At 40.9% G+C, this 19,771-nt stretch overlaps 1 protein-coding gene across 1 annotated transcript in view; it reads right to left on the bottom strand.

Moving 5' to 3' along the window:
• Window positions 1-2,849: 2,849 nt before the first annotated feature.
• The window catches only part of LOC117978692 (protein FRG1B-like), a 34,193-nt gene continuing 17,271 nt past the window's right edge, over window positions 2,850-19,771 (bottom strand). Inside the window, 1 exon segment of the mRNA XM_055097414.2 lies at window positions 2,850-10,941. Within this exon segment, the coding sequence (XP_054953389.1) occupies window positions 10,911-10,941 (31 nt within the window). The 3' untranslated portion in view covers window positions 2,850-10,910.

The following is a 19,771-nucleotide window of genomic DNA, read 5'->3' as shown; positions in this document are numbered from 1 at the left end:
TTAATCATTAGTTATACTCATTTATACTAATTTGTATTGATTTAACATATTAATTCTGACTGAATGGCATTAAAGGAGGTCTGAGGAATTTGCATGTCACATTCTGGATGAGAGGACTCAATAATATTAACTCTTTAGTTTGTTGTAAATCATTTAAAAATACGCTCAAATTCCAATAAAAATTCCAAGAAAAATATTTTCGAAAATCCATATATTGAACACACACATACAATGAGAGCCATTATTATAAAATTTACTGTATGATATTTAAGATTATTATCACTATTCAAAATTAAACAAATTTGAAATGGCACAAAAATAAACACATTAATGAAAGAGAATTAAAAACACAGAAATTGAGTGTAATTTTATCTAGTAACAGGGTAACATTTTAAACCCACAAAACAGAGCGATTGTTCCATTTGTGATATTAAAATATTGGGTAATGATTTGAGAATATAAAATGATAGAATTGAATCATTGTCCCACACCTTACATAAAAGTTAATTCCAGCATTAAATGTAAAAAAAAAAAAAAAAAAAAAAAAGAGAGAGAGGAAAAAGAAAATTAAATGTGTGTGTGTTTTATGACCTTGAGAATGAATGTCTTCTAAAATCAAAATTTCAAACAGAAACCATATAAAAAGGAATAAACCTAACTTACCTAAAATGTAAATTCTTAAACATTTCAACACCAGGTAAAAAGCACAAAACAAACTGGGGAAACTTTTACAGCAATTATGTTACATGAAAGTTAAAATCCTTATGACATATACAATGTATAAAACAGTATGATTACTGCTATTATTAATAGCATTATGATTACCTGGTCTTCCCACACACCAGTCCTCTTCAGGTTCCCTGTGGTGAAGCAGAGCCCTCCCTCTCTGGCCACAGTGAGGGATCCAGCAGGAACCTGTGCCTAAACCCACAGAGGGTGTGAGCCAAGCCAGGTCATCACATTCCCTCCTGCGAAATGACGCAGATACCCACTCACGACAGAAATCTGGTCCCTCTCTGGAAAAGTTGTGTAATAATTATTGCAGAAACTTGTTTCTTATTTTCCCAGACACATGGAGAAAGCTGGTCTGGAAGACTGATGTCCACATGCTAAGAGAAGCAGTCACTTATAACACACACACTGCACACACCACACCACGTGCACACGCACACACACCCCACACACAGACACCACACAAACAGCACACACACCATGTGCACACACACCATGTGCACACACACCATGTGCACAAGCACACACACCCCACAGAAACCAAACAGCACACACACCATGTGCACATGCACACACACCCCCACACCCACTGCACACACCACACACACCACACCTACAGCACACACACCATGTGCACATGGATACATCCCATACAGACACCACACAAACTGCACACACTACACACACACCACATCTACAGCACACACACCATGTGCACATGCATACAACCCATACAGACACCACACACACTGCACACACACCATGTGCACACACACTACACATAGACACCACACACACTGCACACACCACACTATGTGCACACACCCCTCACACACCACACACACTGCACACACACCATGTGCACACACACACCAGACACCACACACACTGCACACACACCATATGCACATGCACACACTGCACACACACAACACACTGCACATACACCATGTGCACACACACCCCACACACATACACCACACACAGTACACACACCATGTGCACATGCACACACCCCACACAGACACCACTGCACACACACCATGTGCATATGCACACCCCAGACATCACACACACTACACACTCCATGTGCACACATGCACCCCAGACACCACACACACTGCACACACACACCATGTGCACACACACACCCCATACACCACACACACACCACACACGCCATGTGCACATGCACACCCTAGACACCACACACTGCACACAGCAGACACCACACTACACACACGCCATGTGCACACGCACACACCCACATACACACACACACTGCACACACGTCATGTGCACACGCACAACACCCCACATGCAGAAGCCACACACTGCACACACCATGTACGCACACACACACACCATGCACGTGCACACACACACCCCAGACACCACACTGCACACACAACCAAGACACCACACGCACTGCACACACACCCCACACACACTGCACACACACCATTTGCACACGTACACACACACCACACACTGCACACACACCATGTACACATGCACACACCCCACACAGACACCACCCACACACTGGCACCACCCACACTGCACACAGCACACCATGTATACACACACACTGCACACACACCATGTACACATGCACACACACCATGTACACATGCACACACACCCTGCACACAGACACCACTCATTGCACACACCACAGCATGTGCACACTCACACACACCCTAGACATCACAGACACCACACACTGCACACACATGTATACACGCACACACCACACACACACACCATGTGCACTTGCACACACACCCCAGACACCCCAGACACCACACTGCACCCACACCATGTATACATGCACACACCCCACACACTGTACACACACCATGTGCACACATGCACACCTCTGACACCACACACACTGCATACACACCATGTGCACACACACACCCCCACAGACATCACACACACCACACAGTATGTGCACATGTGCACACACCCCCACACCACACACATGAATCTACTACACATACACCACACACATACAGCACCACACACATCACACACCCCATACATACTCCCCACACACACCACACACCCCACACATACTCCCCACACACTGCACACATACATACAGCGCCACACACATAGAGCAAACACATACCTCACATACATACACCACACCACACACACATTCTACAAACACATCAAGCACACATCAAACACTACACACACTGCGCACACACAGCACCATACACACACAAAACACACACATCACATACACCACACACATATCACATGCATACCACACCATAGTACACATAAACACCAAACACACATACACCACGAACACAGCACATATACACACCAGGCACCACCCACATACTACACACAGTATACACACATAACACCCACAATACACTCCACACACACATATACATACCCCATGTACCTACTACACACACAGACCACACACACATATCATGCATACACCTGCACACACCTCACAGAATACATACAATCCTCACTTTTAGAAATTAATTTGGCTTTTAAGGAGCCTGGATAGTAAAATATTTTATTGGCGTTTGAGTGTGCCAAGAAAATGCGTATAAATACACATGCATAACTATGAGGGCACAAGCAGCACTTTCGAAATCACAACATTAGATTAAACCGTGTAAATTTTTTATTGTTTTTAAAGAGGCAACTCTTTCTCATTTTACTAGAAACTATTTACCAGAGTAAACTAATGAGATTCTTCCTGAGGTCAAAAGACTTTCTGGAAAAACTTCTCCTTGATGAAATTGCACTTAAAACATCATTTCCATCGTGAAGTATTTCTTTAAGATGTTCTTTGTCCTTTTCCTGTCATGTGGAATCGTCAATTCAAATTTTAAAAGTGACTTTGAGATGTTTTTCATCCATTATTTTAAAAATGTTGAAGGGCTTTTTAATTCTGCCTTCAACAGAGATCGACACACTCTGATTATGATGTAAAACTGAACACGTTACCCTGACAGGCTTTCTCTTCTGCAGTGCCGCTACCATCATTATTAATAATGATTGAATGCTTTTACTCCATGCACAATCTATATTCCCTGCTTTATAAAGAATAGAAATCTAATTCTCACTATGAAGGCAGATAAAAGTAATCCCTTCAATCTACAGATGACTGAATCATTTACCAAAGCACACAGACTTTAAATAGAATTTATCAAATGTGTCTATATTTCTATGCATAATTCATATAAAGAACATGTAGTTTAAATCATTGCACATTTTATGCTTTTAATCATTTGTGATGGTCATTAGTATTTTTATCACATTTCCCCAAAGGTAGGCTAATTACTATTATTATTTTCAGCTAGAAATATAAAATGTATTTTCTATTTTTGATGACTTTGAAACATAACCCTTGGAATATAATATCTGTGTATAATATCTGTGGAAAGCATGAAATTAATATTCAAACAGTATGCATTTTTTCCAGAATGAAAATTTCCTCTACAATAACATTCATCCTTTTTTCCTGGTGGACACATAAAAGTCAACATTTCTAACATTGCTGGACGTTATTTACATTAAACTTGCCTCAGCTTCAGGTGTTGCAGAAACTGGGCAAGAGGCCACAAGGTACACAATACACACACACACAAAAAACTTGTATTACTATACTTACCTAAGTGTCTAAAGAGGTGGATAAATATATTAGATTGCTCCAGAACAAGGATTTTTATGGGGCCTATTGGAAAGTATGACTGCAGTTTGAGTGAGATGCCTGTAAGAGATTCAATTTGGCCACTATTTATTGAGTATCCAATTTTAAAAGTACTGACAGAAGGCTCATGAGATAGAAATTTTCACCTAAGTCTATTGGAAATGTGCTACTAGATGCCGTAGTAAAGAGTGGTGTAGTTGTAAAACACATCTGATATCTAAACCTTTGTTTGTTTGTTTTTTACCTGAAATCCTTATGGGGGTGATTGTGTATGTCAATTTGAATCTTTCCAACAACAAGATAAATAAATAAATAGCCAGCCTACCTCGATAAATTAGTTCACCTTTTCGGCAGTGCTTCTCCTCCTTTGACAGCCACAAGATTCACCCGGGGATCTCCTTAAAATGCAAAACCATAGACCACACTTTGACTAGCTTGGATAAGGGGCCAGAGCATTGAAATGAGTGTGTAGGTGACTGTGCTAAGATTCTGCTGCTCATTTGGGCACTGGCTCACCATATAAACAAAGCTTAGGACCTCTAGTCCTTGCTGGAAAAGAAATACACATACATAGGATGTGACTACGGATATGGAATATCTGTTGTGTTCTGGACATTGTGCTAGACAACAGAGATAAGAAGTCAAACAATCCCTTGTCTCTATCTGAAAAGAGCTTCCTACACAGTGGCTTCTGAGGTCTTTGAAACTAGATTCACTTTCAGATTTGATTATTTTATGATTTGATATTTTCGTTGAACTCCATGATATAATAAAGTTTTCCAGAACCTGCTATAACAATTGACTTTTCTTTCAGCATTATGAAGCCACTGGGGCATATAAGTAGTTCATTTATGTTTGTATTTAACCAGACAGGAATAAGTTGAGCTACTTTTCTGGCCATCTTCGTTTAGAGCTGTTTTTTTTTAGTTATTTTTGTTTGTTTGTTTTTGAAATGGGTCTCACTCTGTCACCTAGGCTGAAATGCAGTGGCGTGATCAGAGCTCACTACAGCCTCTACCTTCTAGGCTCAAGCAATCCTCTCACCTCAGCCTCCTGAAAAGCCGTGACCACAGGCTCATACCACCATACCCAGCTAATTAAAAATATATTTTTTTGTACAGACAGGGTTTTTCCATGTTTCCTAGACTTGTCTCCAACTCCTGAGCTCAAGCAATCTGCCTGCCTCAGCCTCCTAAACTGTAGAGCTGTGTTTTTAGTCTTTTTTGAGCTGTTTTACGATGCAGTTTTGAATTGATAAGTTTGGATTCATTCTGATATTTGCAGATTTAACATCCTACTTCACAAGATGCTCACAGCCTTGATCCATTACAGCCGCTGCCTCATCCATCTCTGCTCATAGCCTTGATCCATTACAGTAGCCACCTTGTCCATCTCTGCTCATAGCCTAAACTAATAGAAGCCAACATGAGTCCAGAACACACATTTTATAAGAGCATAAGAAATTTAAAAATAGCAAAGTATATCATGAAGTTTTTAATAGATACGCGTGGCTAAAATTTATTCTTAATCAATATATTCTATAAGCTGGGAGAAAATATTAAACACATGAAAAGTAAGGAACTTGGGCTGGACGCGGTGACTCACGCCTGTAATCCCAGCACTTTGGGAGGTTGAGGTGGGCGGATCACAAAGTCAAGAGATCAAGACCATCCTGGCTAACACGGTGAAACCCCATCTCTACTAAAAATACAAAAAATTAGCCAGGCATGGTGGCGGGCGCCTGTAGTCCCAGCTACTCGGGAGGCTGAGGCAGGAGAATGCTGTCAACCTGGGAGGCAGAGCTTGCAGTGAACCAAGATCGCACCAGTGCACTCCAGCCTGGGCGACAGAGCAAGACTGTCTCAAAAAAAAAAAAAAAAAAAGAAAGAAAAGTAAGGAACTTTTATCATTAATATATAACTAATATGACGAGAATGTGATTTATGTTTTTATCTTTACAAGATTTAGGAACATTTAGTGCAAAGAGGAAGAATTTATAATCATAGGGAGCATGTATGATACTGGAGGGAGCCTTTTGACAAGGGGGAAATGGCATCACGAGATATGCTACGGTCATAGCTATGTGGGAGCACAGCTAGCTATGATCTCCTTCATCAAACCCACTGGGCAGTGTTCAGTTACCAACCTTGAGATAGAGCTCACCCACCCAGGACAGAAGAGAATATATACACTGCAGTCAGAAGCCACTGAGTAGGAAGCTTCTTTCAGATAGAGGCAAGGGATATTTGACTTTTTATCTCTAGTGTCTAGTACAATGTCCAGAACACAACAGATATTCCATATGCACAGTCACATCCTTTGTATCTGTATTTCTTTTCCAGCAGGGACTGGAGGTCCTAAGCTTCATTAATGTGGTGAGCCAGTGCCCACATGAAGAATAGCATCTTAGCACTGTCACCAGGACATCCATTTAAATGCTCCTATCTTAGCTAGTCAAAGTGTGGTCTATGAGTTTGCATTTTAATAAGATCCACGGGTGAATCTTGTGCATGTTACAGAGGAAGCATTGTCCTACATCATATGTGACAGGCTCTCATACTCACCATCATCACGGGAATCTTGTACATGTTACAGGGAAGCACTGTCCTACATCATATGTGAAAGGCTCATAGTCACCATCATCATGGAAATCTTGCGCATGTTACAGGGAAGCACTGTCCTACATCGTATGTGACAGGCTTTCATAGTCATCGTCATCACGGGAATCTTGCACATGTTACAGGGAAGCACTGGGGTCCTACATCATATGTGATAGGCTCTCATAGTCACCATCACCATGGGAAGCTCCATTTAGAGCATTTTAACTATATGGGCTCTGAAATCAGATGACTTAGGTTTAGACTTCCTTCTACTTCTTCCTAAGCAGAGAACTCTGGGGTGAAAACTTTACGAGGCCCAGTTTTATCATGTCCAAATTGGAGGTATAGGGAAATTGTAGCATTTTGCATGGAATATTGTTTTAAGTATAAAATGAAATAGTACATAGGAAGCTTCTGCCATACCTTAACTGCACAATAAATATTAGTTAATATTAACTTATTTACTCCTAAGAAGAGGTCTATAAATTTGTACACAATTTTTTTTTGTGGCTACTCAAATTTTCATAATTAATCTAGATTTAAAATCAAGGAATATTCTTACTTGTAGTTGGCAATCAATATGACATGCCAAAATTATATGTAAGTATTTTATTGTTGGTGGGAATATAAGAAATTTACCATCAAAAGAGAGACGATAATCTATGCTTGCAGACTCCAGAAAGCTGTCTCTCACATAAGAATTTGCAATTTCTGGGGGAAAAGAAAAAGTTGATTGTACAAATAAAGATTATTATGGAGTCTTCTCTATGGCAACATCAAAAATGAAAGCTGATTCTCATCTTCCTAACAATCTGCAAAGACGAGTGAAACACAACCTACTGAGCATCAAGTTAAAGAAGGAGAGAATTTGAGTGGCACAGGAGGAAATCATGTCACCGCTAGCGAAATCAATATGACCAGTGCTCCTCTGCCCTCCTCCAAGGCTAAGGATGGGTTAAATATCAGTGGCTGACCTCAGGTAATGGAAGGAGCAAAAAAGCTATAAAAATGCATGCATTACATAATTAAGAGGGTGGGAAGGGATTTTTTTAAAAAGGCAATTCCTACTTGGGTTCCTTCCTGTTCACCCCATTGGTGAAGAAGCTAGTCTTGCCCTAGAATTCTGGGAATGGCTGCAGACAAAACAAACACTGAGAAGAGGAAATTCCCAGTAATTTACTCATCACACATACTCAGCCCAGCGGGGGATGACACTGCATTTATGCAGGTCTACCCAGGGTTGCACTTCGGAACAGAGGGTGTGGGAGGCAGGCTTGGTAGAAATCAGAGGGTGGGGTAACGGCTGGTTCCTTCAGGGATGTGCTTGACTAATTCAGAGTTTTGCAGTCTGGTGGGGGCATGAAAGCCATTAGGCTGAGGACATGGTGGGGTGCTGCATGAAATTTTAGGTGTCACAATAAAATTGACACGATGCTTTAACATCAGACATTAATTTTCATGATGACTAATATTTTGAGAGGCTGAGAGAAAGCTGCTAAGACATTGTAATAAGTGCTTAGGGACATGAGAGATTAGGAAGGCCACAGTTATGAGTAATGTAATGCGGAAGCCGATGCAAATCTACTGCCCCCATTTATTTAGCAGGAGGCAGGAAAAGTAATCTGGGGTCTCTGGCAGCACAAGTGTGTTCATAAATATTTGGGTGATGTCATGCATTCCCCATGCATTGGTTTAGAGATCTGGGGTCTCTGGCAGCACAAGAGTGTTCATAAATATTTGGGTGATGTCATGCATTCCCCATGCATTGGTTTAGAGATCTGGGGTCTCTGGCAGCACAAGAGTGTTCATAAATATTTGGGTGATGTCATGCATCCCCCATGCATTGGTTTTCATGTCTCCAGTGAGTTGTTGGGCAAGTCTGATATTACTGATCCACACACAGCAGGCAGCTTCCTGCACGGAGCTACCTCCACCCTTTGGACAGTCCAGGACTGAATGGTTGTCAAAAATGTGAACTCCTTGATGTCCAGTAAAGGCAACTGAGGGAACTGTGTAGCATTGGTGTAAAAAGTCCACTTTCCTATGAAGTATTAACTTAAGAGTAATCAAAGCCTGTGGCAACAGTGGAACCCAGCAGGGCATCCACTCGCTGCTTTGTAACTTAAATAGGAATTCTTTGAGGAGCTCAGTCTATCTCTCAACTAAAGCAGCTGCCTGCAGCCTATAGGGGCGGTGGAAGCCCTACTGGACACTTTCACAAGCCTAGCACTGTGTTTTCTGATGAAATGTTGTCTTGGCCACCATCAGTAGTGTCTGGAACTCTGCAGGGGATAAGGAGTGTCCCTGTGAGATCCGTACTGTGTCCTTGGTTAAAAAAAACGGCATCTGTTACCTTGATTGTATTCTGAGTATCCATGAGGCAAGAAGTTTCTTTAATTCAATGGGGAGGGAAGGTGGACAATCCTTGGCAATTGCCAAAAATTTGTAAAAATGTACAAATGGGGCTAATTGTTGGCCCAGCATCAGTGCTGAGATGACCACTTCAAGTTTGGCCAGTTGTGCTGAGGCTTGGGTGTCATCCTTTATCAGGGACATCCTAGCTAATGGAGGGAAGGCAGCAGCATCCCACTGAGCTCCATCACATCAGATGATGGCATCCATTCAGAAGGTGGATGAACTTCACTGCTGGTCACTCAGTCGATCCCAAGGGGCCTCGGAGACGGGTGACTTCCAGCAACACAGCCTGAGGATGAAGGAGGCCAGTGTTTCCTGCAGATGAGAATGGCAGGGGGTCCAGATTTGACTCCATTCTGAGGCAAGGAAGTCTCTGCAGCTGTGCCAACGCTGTGGGGTGCTGCTTCCCAAGGCCTGATGGCCAGATGGGCATGAAGGCTCGTGGACATGGATGCAGAGCCCTCTGTTTCCAGAGGGTCCAGTATGTGGTCAGCAATCACTGCCCTGATGCTGTACAGAGCAGGGTCAAAAGGGGTAGGTTTATCTTTTACATCAGAAGCCCATGGACTACTATGGCCACCATATGCAACCCAGATACTTCAGGAGGCATGGGAACAGGTTGCTAAAGCATCCACATTGTGTTCTCTGAAGGAATTCATAGGAGCACCTGTTAATTTAAATTCGGACAGATTCCACACTTGTTGGAGGAGGCTTCATTCAAGGTGGGTCAGTTTGCCAATGACAGCATCAGTGGGATTAAGTAAGATTTGTAAATAAGAAATATGTTGTCACCTGAACCCCAAGTAAAGAAATAAAGGGCTGGGCACAGTGGCTCACACCTGTAATCCCAGAACTTTGGGAGGCTGAGGCAAGAGGATCGCTTCAGCCCAGGAGTTTGAGATCAGCCTGGGTAACATAGTGAGACCTTTTCTCTACAAAAAAATAAACAAAATTAGCTGAGTGTCATGGCACACACCTGCAGTCCTAGCTACTTGGAAGGCCGAGATGGGAGAACTGCTTGAGCTCAGGAGGTCGAGGCTGCAGTGAGCTGAAACCGTGCCACTTCATACCAGCCTGGGTAACAGAGCAAGACTGTGCCTCCAAAAAACAAAACACAAATTAAAGAATATTAGGCTTGTATTAACATTGTGGACGCTGAGAGGATGAATAACTATTTTTTGAAAGTCTCAGGAATAGGGCAGCCCCATATTTACCAAGGAATTTTCAGGAATTGAAGCAAAGTGGCAGGGCCTTGCACTACTGTGTTGGGAAACATCCATTCCCTTTGTGTAAGCCTCCTTGTATCTGTGTGTCCTTAGTGGGTAAAGCGAATTTTCTCTGAGAATGATGTCATCAGTATAATGTCACACCTGTGCTCCTGTAGACAGGTGGTTGCAGTGAGATCTTGTCTGTGAAGATTGCATGCAATGACAAGGCTGCCGAGGCACTCCGTGGGTCACCTGGTCCCTTCAGAGATGAAGGCAGGCTATGACTGAGACTCTGTTAAAATAGGCACAAAAAGAACATGGTAGCCAAATCTGTAACAACAAAATATTTATCAGTTGCATGAATATATATAGGTTTATTGTAAGGAATTGGCTCATGTGGTTATGGAGGCTAAGAAGTCCCAAGACCTTCAGTCAGCAAGCTGGAGAACCAGGACTGCCAATGTTGGAGTTCCAGTCCAAGCCTAAAGTCCTGAGAACCAGGAAAGCTGATGACATAAGTTACAGTCCACGTCTGACTTCAAAGGCGAGAGAAGATCTACGTCTCAGCTCTGAAATCAAAGAGAGTGAATTCTCTCTCCCTCTACCCTTGTGTTTTATTTGGGTTTTAGTGGACTGGATGAGGCCCACTCACACTGGGGAGGGCAACTACTTTACTAAGTCTACATATTCAAATGTTCATCTCATCAAGAAACACCCTCACAGACACATCCAGAGTGTTTAACCAAATATCTAGGCAACCCAACTTGGCAAATAAAATTAACCATCATAAGGCGAAAGATGTATACAATCTGAAGAGAAACCAGGGATGCAGGATGGTTAAACATCTGCAAGTCAATAAATGTGATACACAATATAAACAGAATTTTTAAAAAAATCACATGATCATCTCAATACATGCAGAAAAAGGATTTGACAAAATCCAGCATCCCTTTATGCCTAAAACCCTCAGCAAAATTGACATAGAAAAAGCATTTGACAAAATCCAGAATCCCTTTATGATTAAAACCCTCAGCAAAATCAACATCAAAGGGACATACCTTAAGGTAATAAAAGCCATATATGACAAACACACAGCCAACATTATATGGAATGGGGAAAAGTTGAAACACTCCCCCTGAGAACTGGAAGAAGACAATGATGCCAACTTTCACCACTTCTATTCAACACAGTACTAGAAGTCCTCACCAGAGCAATCAGATAAGAGAAATAAAGTGCATCCAAATCGGTAAAGAGGAAGTTGAACTGTCACTCTTTGCTGATGACATGATCATGTACCCAGAAAAGCCTAAAGACTCATCCCAAAAGCTACTAGAACTGGTAAATGAATTCAGCAAAGTTTCGGGATAAAAAATTAATGTACACAAGTCAGTGGCTCTGCTATACAGTAATAGTGAACAAGCTGAGAATTAAATAAAAAACTCACCCCCTTTTACAATAGCTGCAATAAAAACCTTAGGAATATTATAATTCCTATAATTATAATAGTATATTCCTATAATTGTCAATTGCATGCAATCTTTGCAGACAAAATCTTAATTATATCTGGAATACTTAACCAAAGAGACAAAAGACCTCTACAAGGAAAACTACAAAACACTGCTGATAGAAATCATAGATACAAACAAATGGAAACATACCCCATGCTCAAGGATGGGTAAAATCAATATTGTGAAAATACCATACTGCCAAAAGCAATCTACAAACTCAATGCAATCCCCATTAAAGTACCAACATCAGTCTTCACAGAACTACAAAAATTCACATGGAACTAAAAAAGACATAGAAGGGACATACCTTAAGGTAGTAAAAGCCTAGAACCAAAAAAGAGTCTGTATAGCCAAAACAAGACCAAGCAAAAAGAACAAATCTAGAAGCCGACTTCAAACTATACTAGAAGGCCATAGTCACCAAAACAACATGGTACTGATATAAAAATAGCCATATAGATCAATGGAACATAATAGAGAACCCAGAAATAAAGCTAAATACTTACAGTCATCTAATCTTCAACAAAACAAACAAAAACATAAAGCAGAGAAAGAATAGCATTTAACAAATGGTGCTGAGATAAATGGAAAGCCACACATAGAAGAATGGAAGTGGATGCTCATTTCTCACCCTATTCAAAAATCAACTCAAGATGGATCAAGGACTTAAATCTAATACCTGAAACCATAAAAATTCTAGAAGACGACATTGGAAAAACTCTTCTAGACACTGGCTTAGGCAAAGAGATCATGACCAATAACCCAAAAAGCAAATGCAACTAAAACAAAGATAAATAGATGAGACTTAATTAAACTAAAAGGCTTCTGCACAGTAACAGAAATAATCAGCATAGTAAACAGGTAACCTACAGAGTGGGAGAAAATCTTTGCAATCTGTACTTCTGATTAAAGGACTAATACCCAGAATCTGCAAGGAACCCAAACAAACCAGCAAGAAAAACATCCCATCAAAAAGTGGGCTAAGGACATGAACAGACAATTCTCAAAAGAAGATAAGCAACTGGCCAACAAACACATGAAAAAATGCTCAACATAACTAATTATCAGGGAAATGCAAATCAAAACCACAATACAATATGATACCCCTTCACTCCTGCAAGAATGGTCATAATCAAAAAATCAAAAACTATAGATATTGGCATGGATGTGGTAAAAAGGGAACACTTTTGCACTTTTTGGAGGGAATGTAAGCTAGTACAACAGCTATGGAAAACAGTGAGGAGATTTCCAAAGAAGTAAAAGCAGATCTATCATTTGATCCAGTAATTCCACTCCTGGGTACCACTCAGAGGAAAATAAGTCATTATATGAAAAAGATACTTGCACACGTATGTTTATAGCAGCACAATATGCAATTAGAAGAATTTGAAACCAGCCTAAATGCCCATCAATCAGTAAGTGGAGAAAGAAAATGTGGTATAAATATTTACCACATGGATTACTACTCAGCCATAAGATAGAATGAAATAATGCATTCACAGCAACCTGGATGAAACTGGACACCATTATTCTAAGTGAAGCAACTTAGGAATGGAAAACCAAACATTGTATGTTCTTATTCATAAGTGAGAGCTAAGCTATGAGGATGCAAACGCATAAGAATGATACAATGGTCTTCGTGGACTCAGGGAAAGGCTGGGAGTGGTGGAGTGGGTGTGGTGAGGGATACAACACTACACATTGGGTACAGTGTACACTGCTTGGGTGATGGGTGCACCACAAATCTCAGAAATCGCCACTAAAGAACATATTCCTGTAAGCAAACACCACCTGTTTCCCAAAAACCTATTGAAATAAAAAAAAAAACACCATTATATTCCCCAAAAACCTATTGAAATAAAAAAAAATTAACCACAATATTAGGCATTGGGTACGAGGGCCTTAATGGATGGGAGCACTGCAGTCACATTACAGTAATCCACTGTGAAATGCCATTTATTATTTGCAGGTTTAAGAACAGGCCAAATTCTACTGCTAAACATTGAAGCAATGAGGATTATCACCCCTTCACTAATTAATTAGGTCTTATATAATAAGTTTTATTTATTTGAAGTCATGTTGTAATTTATGTTGGACCATATTTCCTAATTTATCAAGATGGGGAGGCTAGGTACGATAGCTCACACCTGTAATCCCAGCACTTTGGGAGGCCGAGGCAGGAGGATTGCTTGAGGCCCGAAGTTAGAGACCAGCCTAGGCAACATAGCAAGACTTCACTTTTTTAATTGGCTGTGTTGGTGCATGCCTGTAATCCCAGCTACTTGTAAGGCTAAAATGGAAGGACTGCTTGAGCCCAGGAGTTCAAGGCAGCAGTGAGCTATGATTGTGCCACTGCACTTCATTCAGCCTGGGTAATGGAGCAAGACCCCATCTCTAAAAAAAATGAAAAATTAAAAATAAATCAAATTAAAAAAAACAGGAGAGGGAGTTCTGTAAGGTTACATTTGGTGAAGTCAATGCGTAAGTGCAAATGATTTAATATCAATTTGTTTCTCATTAGGTCAGAGCATCCATGTCCCCTATGGACAAAGACTTCTATGACTACGGGAAATTTAGTCAAGGTAACAAATGTGAGGCATAAATATGTGTCCTCTATTCTATATGCAGTTACTCTGCTAGGATTAGGGGATGCAATGTTTAAATTTAGTGAAATCTCAGGTATAAACAAAGTTTGAGCTCCAGTATTAAGTTTGTGAAAGTATGCCAATTGGCAGATTTCAGCAGATGTTAAAATTGATTCGAATATGTGCTAGAGAGTTACAAATACCAATCAGCACCCTTTTATCTTTGGACTGTATAAGTTGTTTTAGAAAATAGAACATTTTCAATTAGGTCAGATGATAGACTTCCGTTTTAATTTAAATTTTGTTTTTGTGCGTATCCAAGTTCCTTCCCTTCCTTCCTTCCCTCCATCCCTCCTTCCTTCCACCTTTCCTTCCTTCCTTCCCTCTTTCCTTCCTTTTCTTCCTTCCCTCCTTCCTTCCCTCTCTTCCTTCCCTCTCTCCTTCCTTCTTTCCTTCCTTCCTTCCTGCCCTCCTTCCCTCTCTCCTTCTTTCCTTCATTCCTTCCCTCTCTCGTTCCTTCCATCCCTATCTCCCTCCCTCCCTACTTCCTTCCTTCCTCTCTCCTTCCTTCCCTCCTTTCTTCCCTCTCTCCTTCCTTCCCTTTCTCCTTCCTTCCCTCTCCCTCATTTTTTTGCCACTGGATATTGGGAAGGTTGTTCTCTTTCCCGCTCATATTTATAATTTCTTTCTTTGAAACAGCCCCAAATCAGTATCTTCAGAGTTAAGGTCCTCCTTGTGAGCAGATTGTGTGGTTTAAGAACCCTAGACTTAAGTCAGGTTTGGATTTCTCCCTTCTCTGTGCCTTAGGGGTACCGCATGTGTCTTTTCCTATAACCCTGAGAATTAGATCTTTGTTGCGGCAGAACCATAAGTCACAGAGCGATGCAGCACAACCAGCCCACAATTCAGGGGTCAGTGGATTGAAATCATCTTCTGCTACGGCCCCATCTGGTTCTTCCAGGACTTCCCTCACCCATTTTTTTCCTTTTACGGTGTTGAAACTTTAGTGGTATACACATTGCCTCATAATCAGTCAAAACTCCCCTTATCCCACATCATGGATTAAAGAGAACATTGCCAGGAGCCCTTCACTGTCTGGAAGGACTTTATTTGATAGGTCCTTTTTCCATGGTTTAGAATAAAAGAGCTAATAACTAGAAATATCTCCCTCATAATAGGCTCTACAGCAAATTCTACTTTAAAGGCTGTTGTTCGTGTCTTTAACTGTGGCTGCCCTTAATGTTTTGATCATCCACAGACAATTGTTGTCTCATTTTGGTCCTCTTTAAATGATGGTTTTATAATCAGCTATAAAATTTAACAGATGCCCTTAAATGCAGGATTCTGATTAATAACGCTGGAGATTGTGACATTAGAATAGAGGGAAAACTTTCAAATTGAAGAGTGAATGGTGTTTGGTCTACTTTGGACTGTATTTTTATAAATATGTTATTAGTATGTGTTCCAACATTATTGGAAACTTCTATAGAAATGTAATCCCCAGTTTCGGAGATGGGGCCTGCTGGGAGGTGGCTGGTCCATGGGAGCAGTTTCCAGTGGTTCCCAGTGTCAGAGACGGGGCCTGCTGGAAGGTGGCTGGTCCATGGGAGCAGCCTCCAGTGGTTCCCACTCTCAGAGATGGGGCCTGCTGGGAGGTGGCTGGTCCATGGGAGCAGTTTCTAATGGTTAAGCATAATCCCTCTAGCGCTGCTCTTGTGATAGAGTTCTCATGAGATCTTGTTGTTTAAAGTGTGTAGGACCTTCCCCCTCTCTCTCTTCCTCCTGCTCTTGCTTTCCCTTCCACCATGATTGTTAAGTTTCCTGAGGCCTCCCCAGAAGCTGAGCAGATGTCAGCATCATGCTTGCTGTACAGGCTGCGGAACAGTACTCTTGTTTTCTTTTTATTTTTTTAAATTATATTTTAAGTTCCAGGATACATGTGCAGGACATGCAGGTTTGTTACGTAGGTAAACGTGCATTATGATGATTTGCTGTACCTATCAACCCACCGCCTAGGTGCCTAGGTATTAAGCCCCACATGCGTTAGCTATTTATCCTGATGCTTTCCCTCCCCATCCCCACTGACAGGCCCCAGTGTGTGTTGTTCCCCTTCCTGTGTCCAGGTGTTCTCATTATTCAGCTCCCACTCATGAGTGAGAACATGTGGTGTTTGGTCTTCTGTTCCTGTATTAGTTTGCTGAAGGTGATGGTTTCCAGATTCATTCATGTCCCTGCAAAAGACATGATCTCATTCCTTTTTATGGCTGCATAGTATTCCATGGCGTGTATGTACCACATTTTCTTTATCCAGTCTATCATTGATGGGCATTTGGATTGATTCCATGTTTTTGCAAATGGGAATAGTGCTGCTATAAACATATGCGTGCATGCATCTTTATAATAGAATGATTTATAGTCCTTTGGATATATATCCAGTAATGGGATTTCTGGGTCAAATGGTATTTCTGGTTCTAGATCCTTGCAGAATCACCAAACTGTCTTCCACAATGATTGAACTAATTAACATTCTTACCAAGAGTGTAAAAGTGTTTATTTCTCCACAGCCTTGCCAGCATCTGTTGTTTCTTGACTTCTTTTTTTTTTATATTATACTTTAAGCTTTAGAGTACATGTGCACAACGTGCAGGTTTGTTACATATGTATACATGTGCCATGCTGGTGTCCTGCACCCATTAACTCGTCATTTAGCATCAGGTATATCTCCTAATGCTATCCCTCCTCACTCCCGCCACCACACAACAGTCCCCAGTGTGTGATGTTTCCCTTCCTGTGTCCATGTGTTCTCATTGTTGAATTCCCACCTATGAGTGAGAACATGCAGTGTTTGGTTTTTTGTCCTTGTGATAGTTTGCTGAGAATGATGGTTTCCAGTTTCATCCATGTCCCTACAAAGGACATGAACTCTTCATTTTTTATCCTGCATAGTATTCCATGGTGTATATGTGCCACATTTTCTTAATCCAGTCTATCATTGTTGGACGTTTGGGTTGGTTCCAAGTCTTTGCTATTGTGAATAACGCCACAATAAACATACATGTGCATGTGTCTTTATAGCAGCATGATTTATAGGCCTTTGGGTATACACCCAGTAATGGGATGGCTGGGTCAAATGGTATTTCTAGTTCTAGATCCCTGAGTAATCACCACACTGACTTCCACAATGGTTGAGCTAGTTCACAGTCCCACCAACAGTGTAAAAGTGTTCCTATTTCTCCACATCCTCTCCAGCACCTGTTGTTTCCTGACTTTTCAATGATTGCCATTTTAACGGGTGTGAGATGATATCTCATTGTGGTTTTGATTTGCATTTCTCTGATGGCCAGTGATGATGAGCATTTTTTCATGTGTTTTTTGGCTGCATAAATGTCTTCTTTTGAGAAATGTCTGTTCATTTTCTTTGCCCACTTTTTGATGGGGTTGTTTGTCTTTTTTTTTTTTTTTGTCAATTTGTTTGAGTTCATTGTAGATTCTGGATATTAGCCCTTTGTCAAATGAGTAGGTTGTGAAAATTTTCTCCCATTCTGCAGGTTGCCTGTTCATTCTGATGGTAGTTTCTTTTGCTGTGCAGAAGCTCTTTAGTTTAATTAGATCCCATTTCTCAATTTTGGCTTTTGTTGCCATTGCTTTTGGAGTTTTAGACATGAAGTCCTTGCCCATGCCTATGTCCTGAATGGTATTGCCTAGGTTTTCTTCTAGGGTTTTTATGGTTTTAGGTCTAACATGTAAGTCTTTAATCCGTCTTGAATTAATTTTTGTATAAGGTGTAAGGAAGGGATCCAGTTTCAGCTTTCTACATATGGCTAGCTAGTTTTCCCAGCACCATTTATTAAGTAGGGAATCCTTTCCCCATTGCTTGTTTTTGTCAGCTTTGTCAAAGATCAGATAGTTGTAGATATGAGGCATTTTTTCTTAGGGCTCTGTTCTGTTCCATTGATCAATATATCTGTTTTGGTACCAGTACCATGCTGTTTTGGTTACTGTAGCCTTGTAGTATAGTTTGAAGTCAGGTAGCGTGATGCCTCCGGCTTTGTTCTTTTGGGTTAGGATTGACTTGGTGATGCGGGCTCTTTTTTGGTTCCATATGAACTTTAGTTTTTTTCCAATTTTGTGAAGAAAGTCATTGTTATCTTGATGGGGATGGCATTGAATCTGTAAATTACCTTGGGCAGTATGGCCATTTTCACGATATTGATTCTTCCTACCCATGAGCATGGAATGTTCTTCCATTTGTTTGTATCCTCTTTTATTTCACTGAGCAATGGTTTGCAGTTCTCCTTGAAGAGGTCCTTCACCTCCCTTGTATGTTGGATTCCTAGGTATTTTATTCTCTTTGAAGCAATTTTGAATGGGAGTTCCCTCATGATTTGGCTCTCTGTTTGTCTGTTATTGGTGTATAAGAACGTTTGTGATTTTTGTACATTGATTTTGTATCCTGAGACTTTGCTGAAGTTGCTTATCAGCTTAAGGAGATTTTGGGCTGAGACAATGGGGTTTTCTAGATATACAATCATGTCATCTGCAAACAGGGATAATTTGACTTCCTCTTTTCCTAATTGAATACCCTTTATTCCCTTCTCCTGCCTGATTGCCCTGGCCAGAACTTCCAACACTATGTTGAATATGAGTGGTGAGAGAGGGCATCCCAGTCTTGTGCCAGTTTTCACAGGGAAAGCTTCCAGTTTTTGTCCATTCAGTATGATATTTGCTGTGGGTTTGCCATAGATAGCTCTTATTATTATGAGATATGTCCCATCAATACCTAATTTATTGAGTTTTTAGCATGAAGTGTTGTTGAATTTTGTCAAAGGCCTTTTCTGCATCTATTGAGATAATCATGTGGTTTTTGTCTTTGGTTTTGTTTTTATGCTGGATTACATTTATTGATTTGCGTATGTTGAACCAGTCTTGCATCTCAGGGATGAAGCCCACTTGATCATGGTGGATAAGCTTTTTGATGTGCTGCTGGATTTGGTTTGCCAGTATTTTATTGAGGAGTTTTGCATCAATG

Source organism: Pan paniscus, chromosome 15 (assembly GCF_029289425.2).
Source record: "Pan paniscus chromosome 15, NHGRI_mPanPan1-v2.0_pri, whole genome shotgun sequence".
NCBI classification, from domain to species: domain Eukaryota; kingdom Metazoa; phylum Chordata; class Mammalia; order Primates; family Hominidae; genus Pan; species Pan paniscus.
Note: the sequence above shows the minus strand (reverse complement) of the source record. Positions and strands in the feature narration are given on the sequence as shown.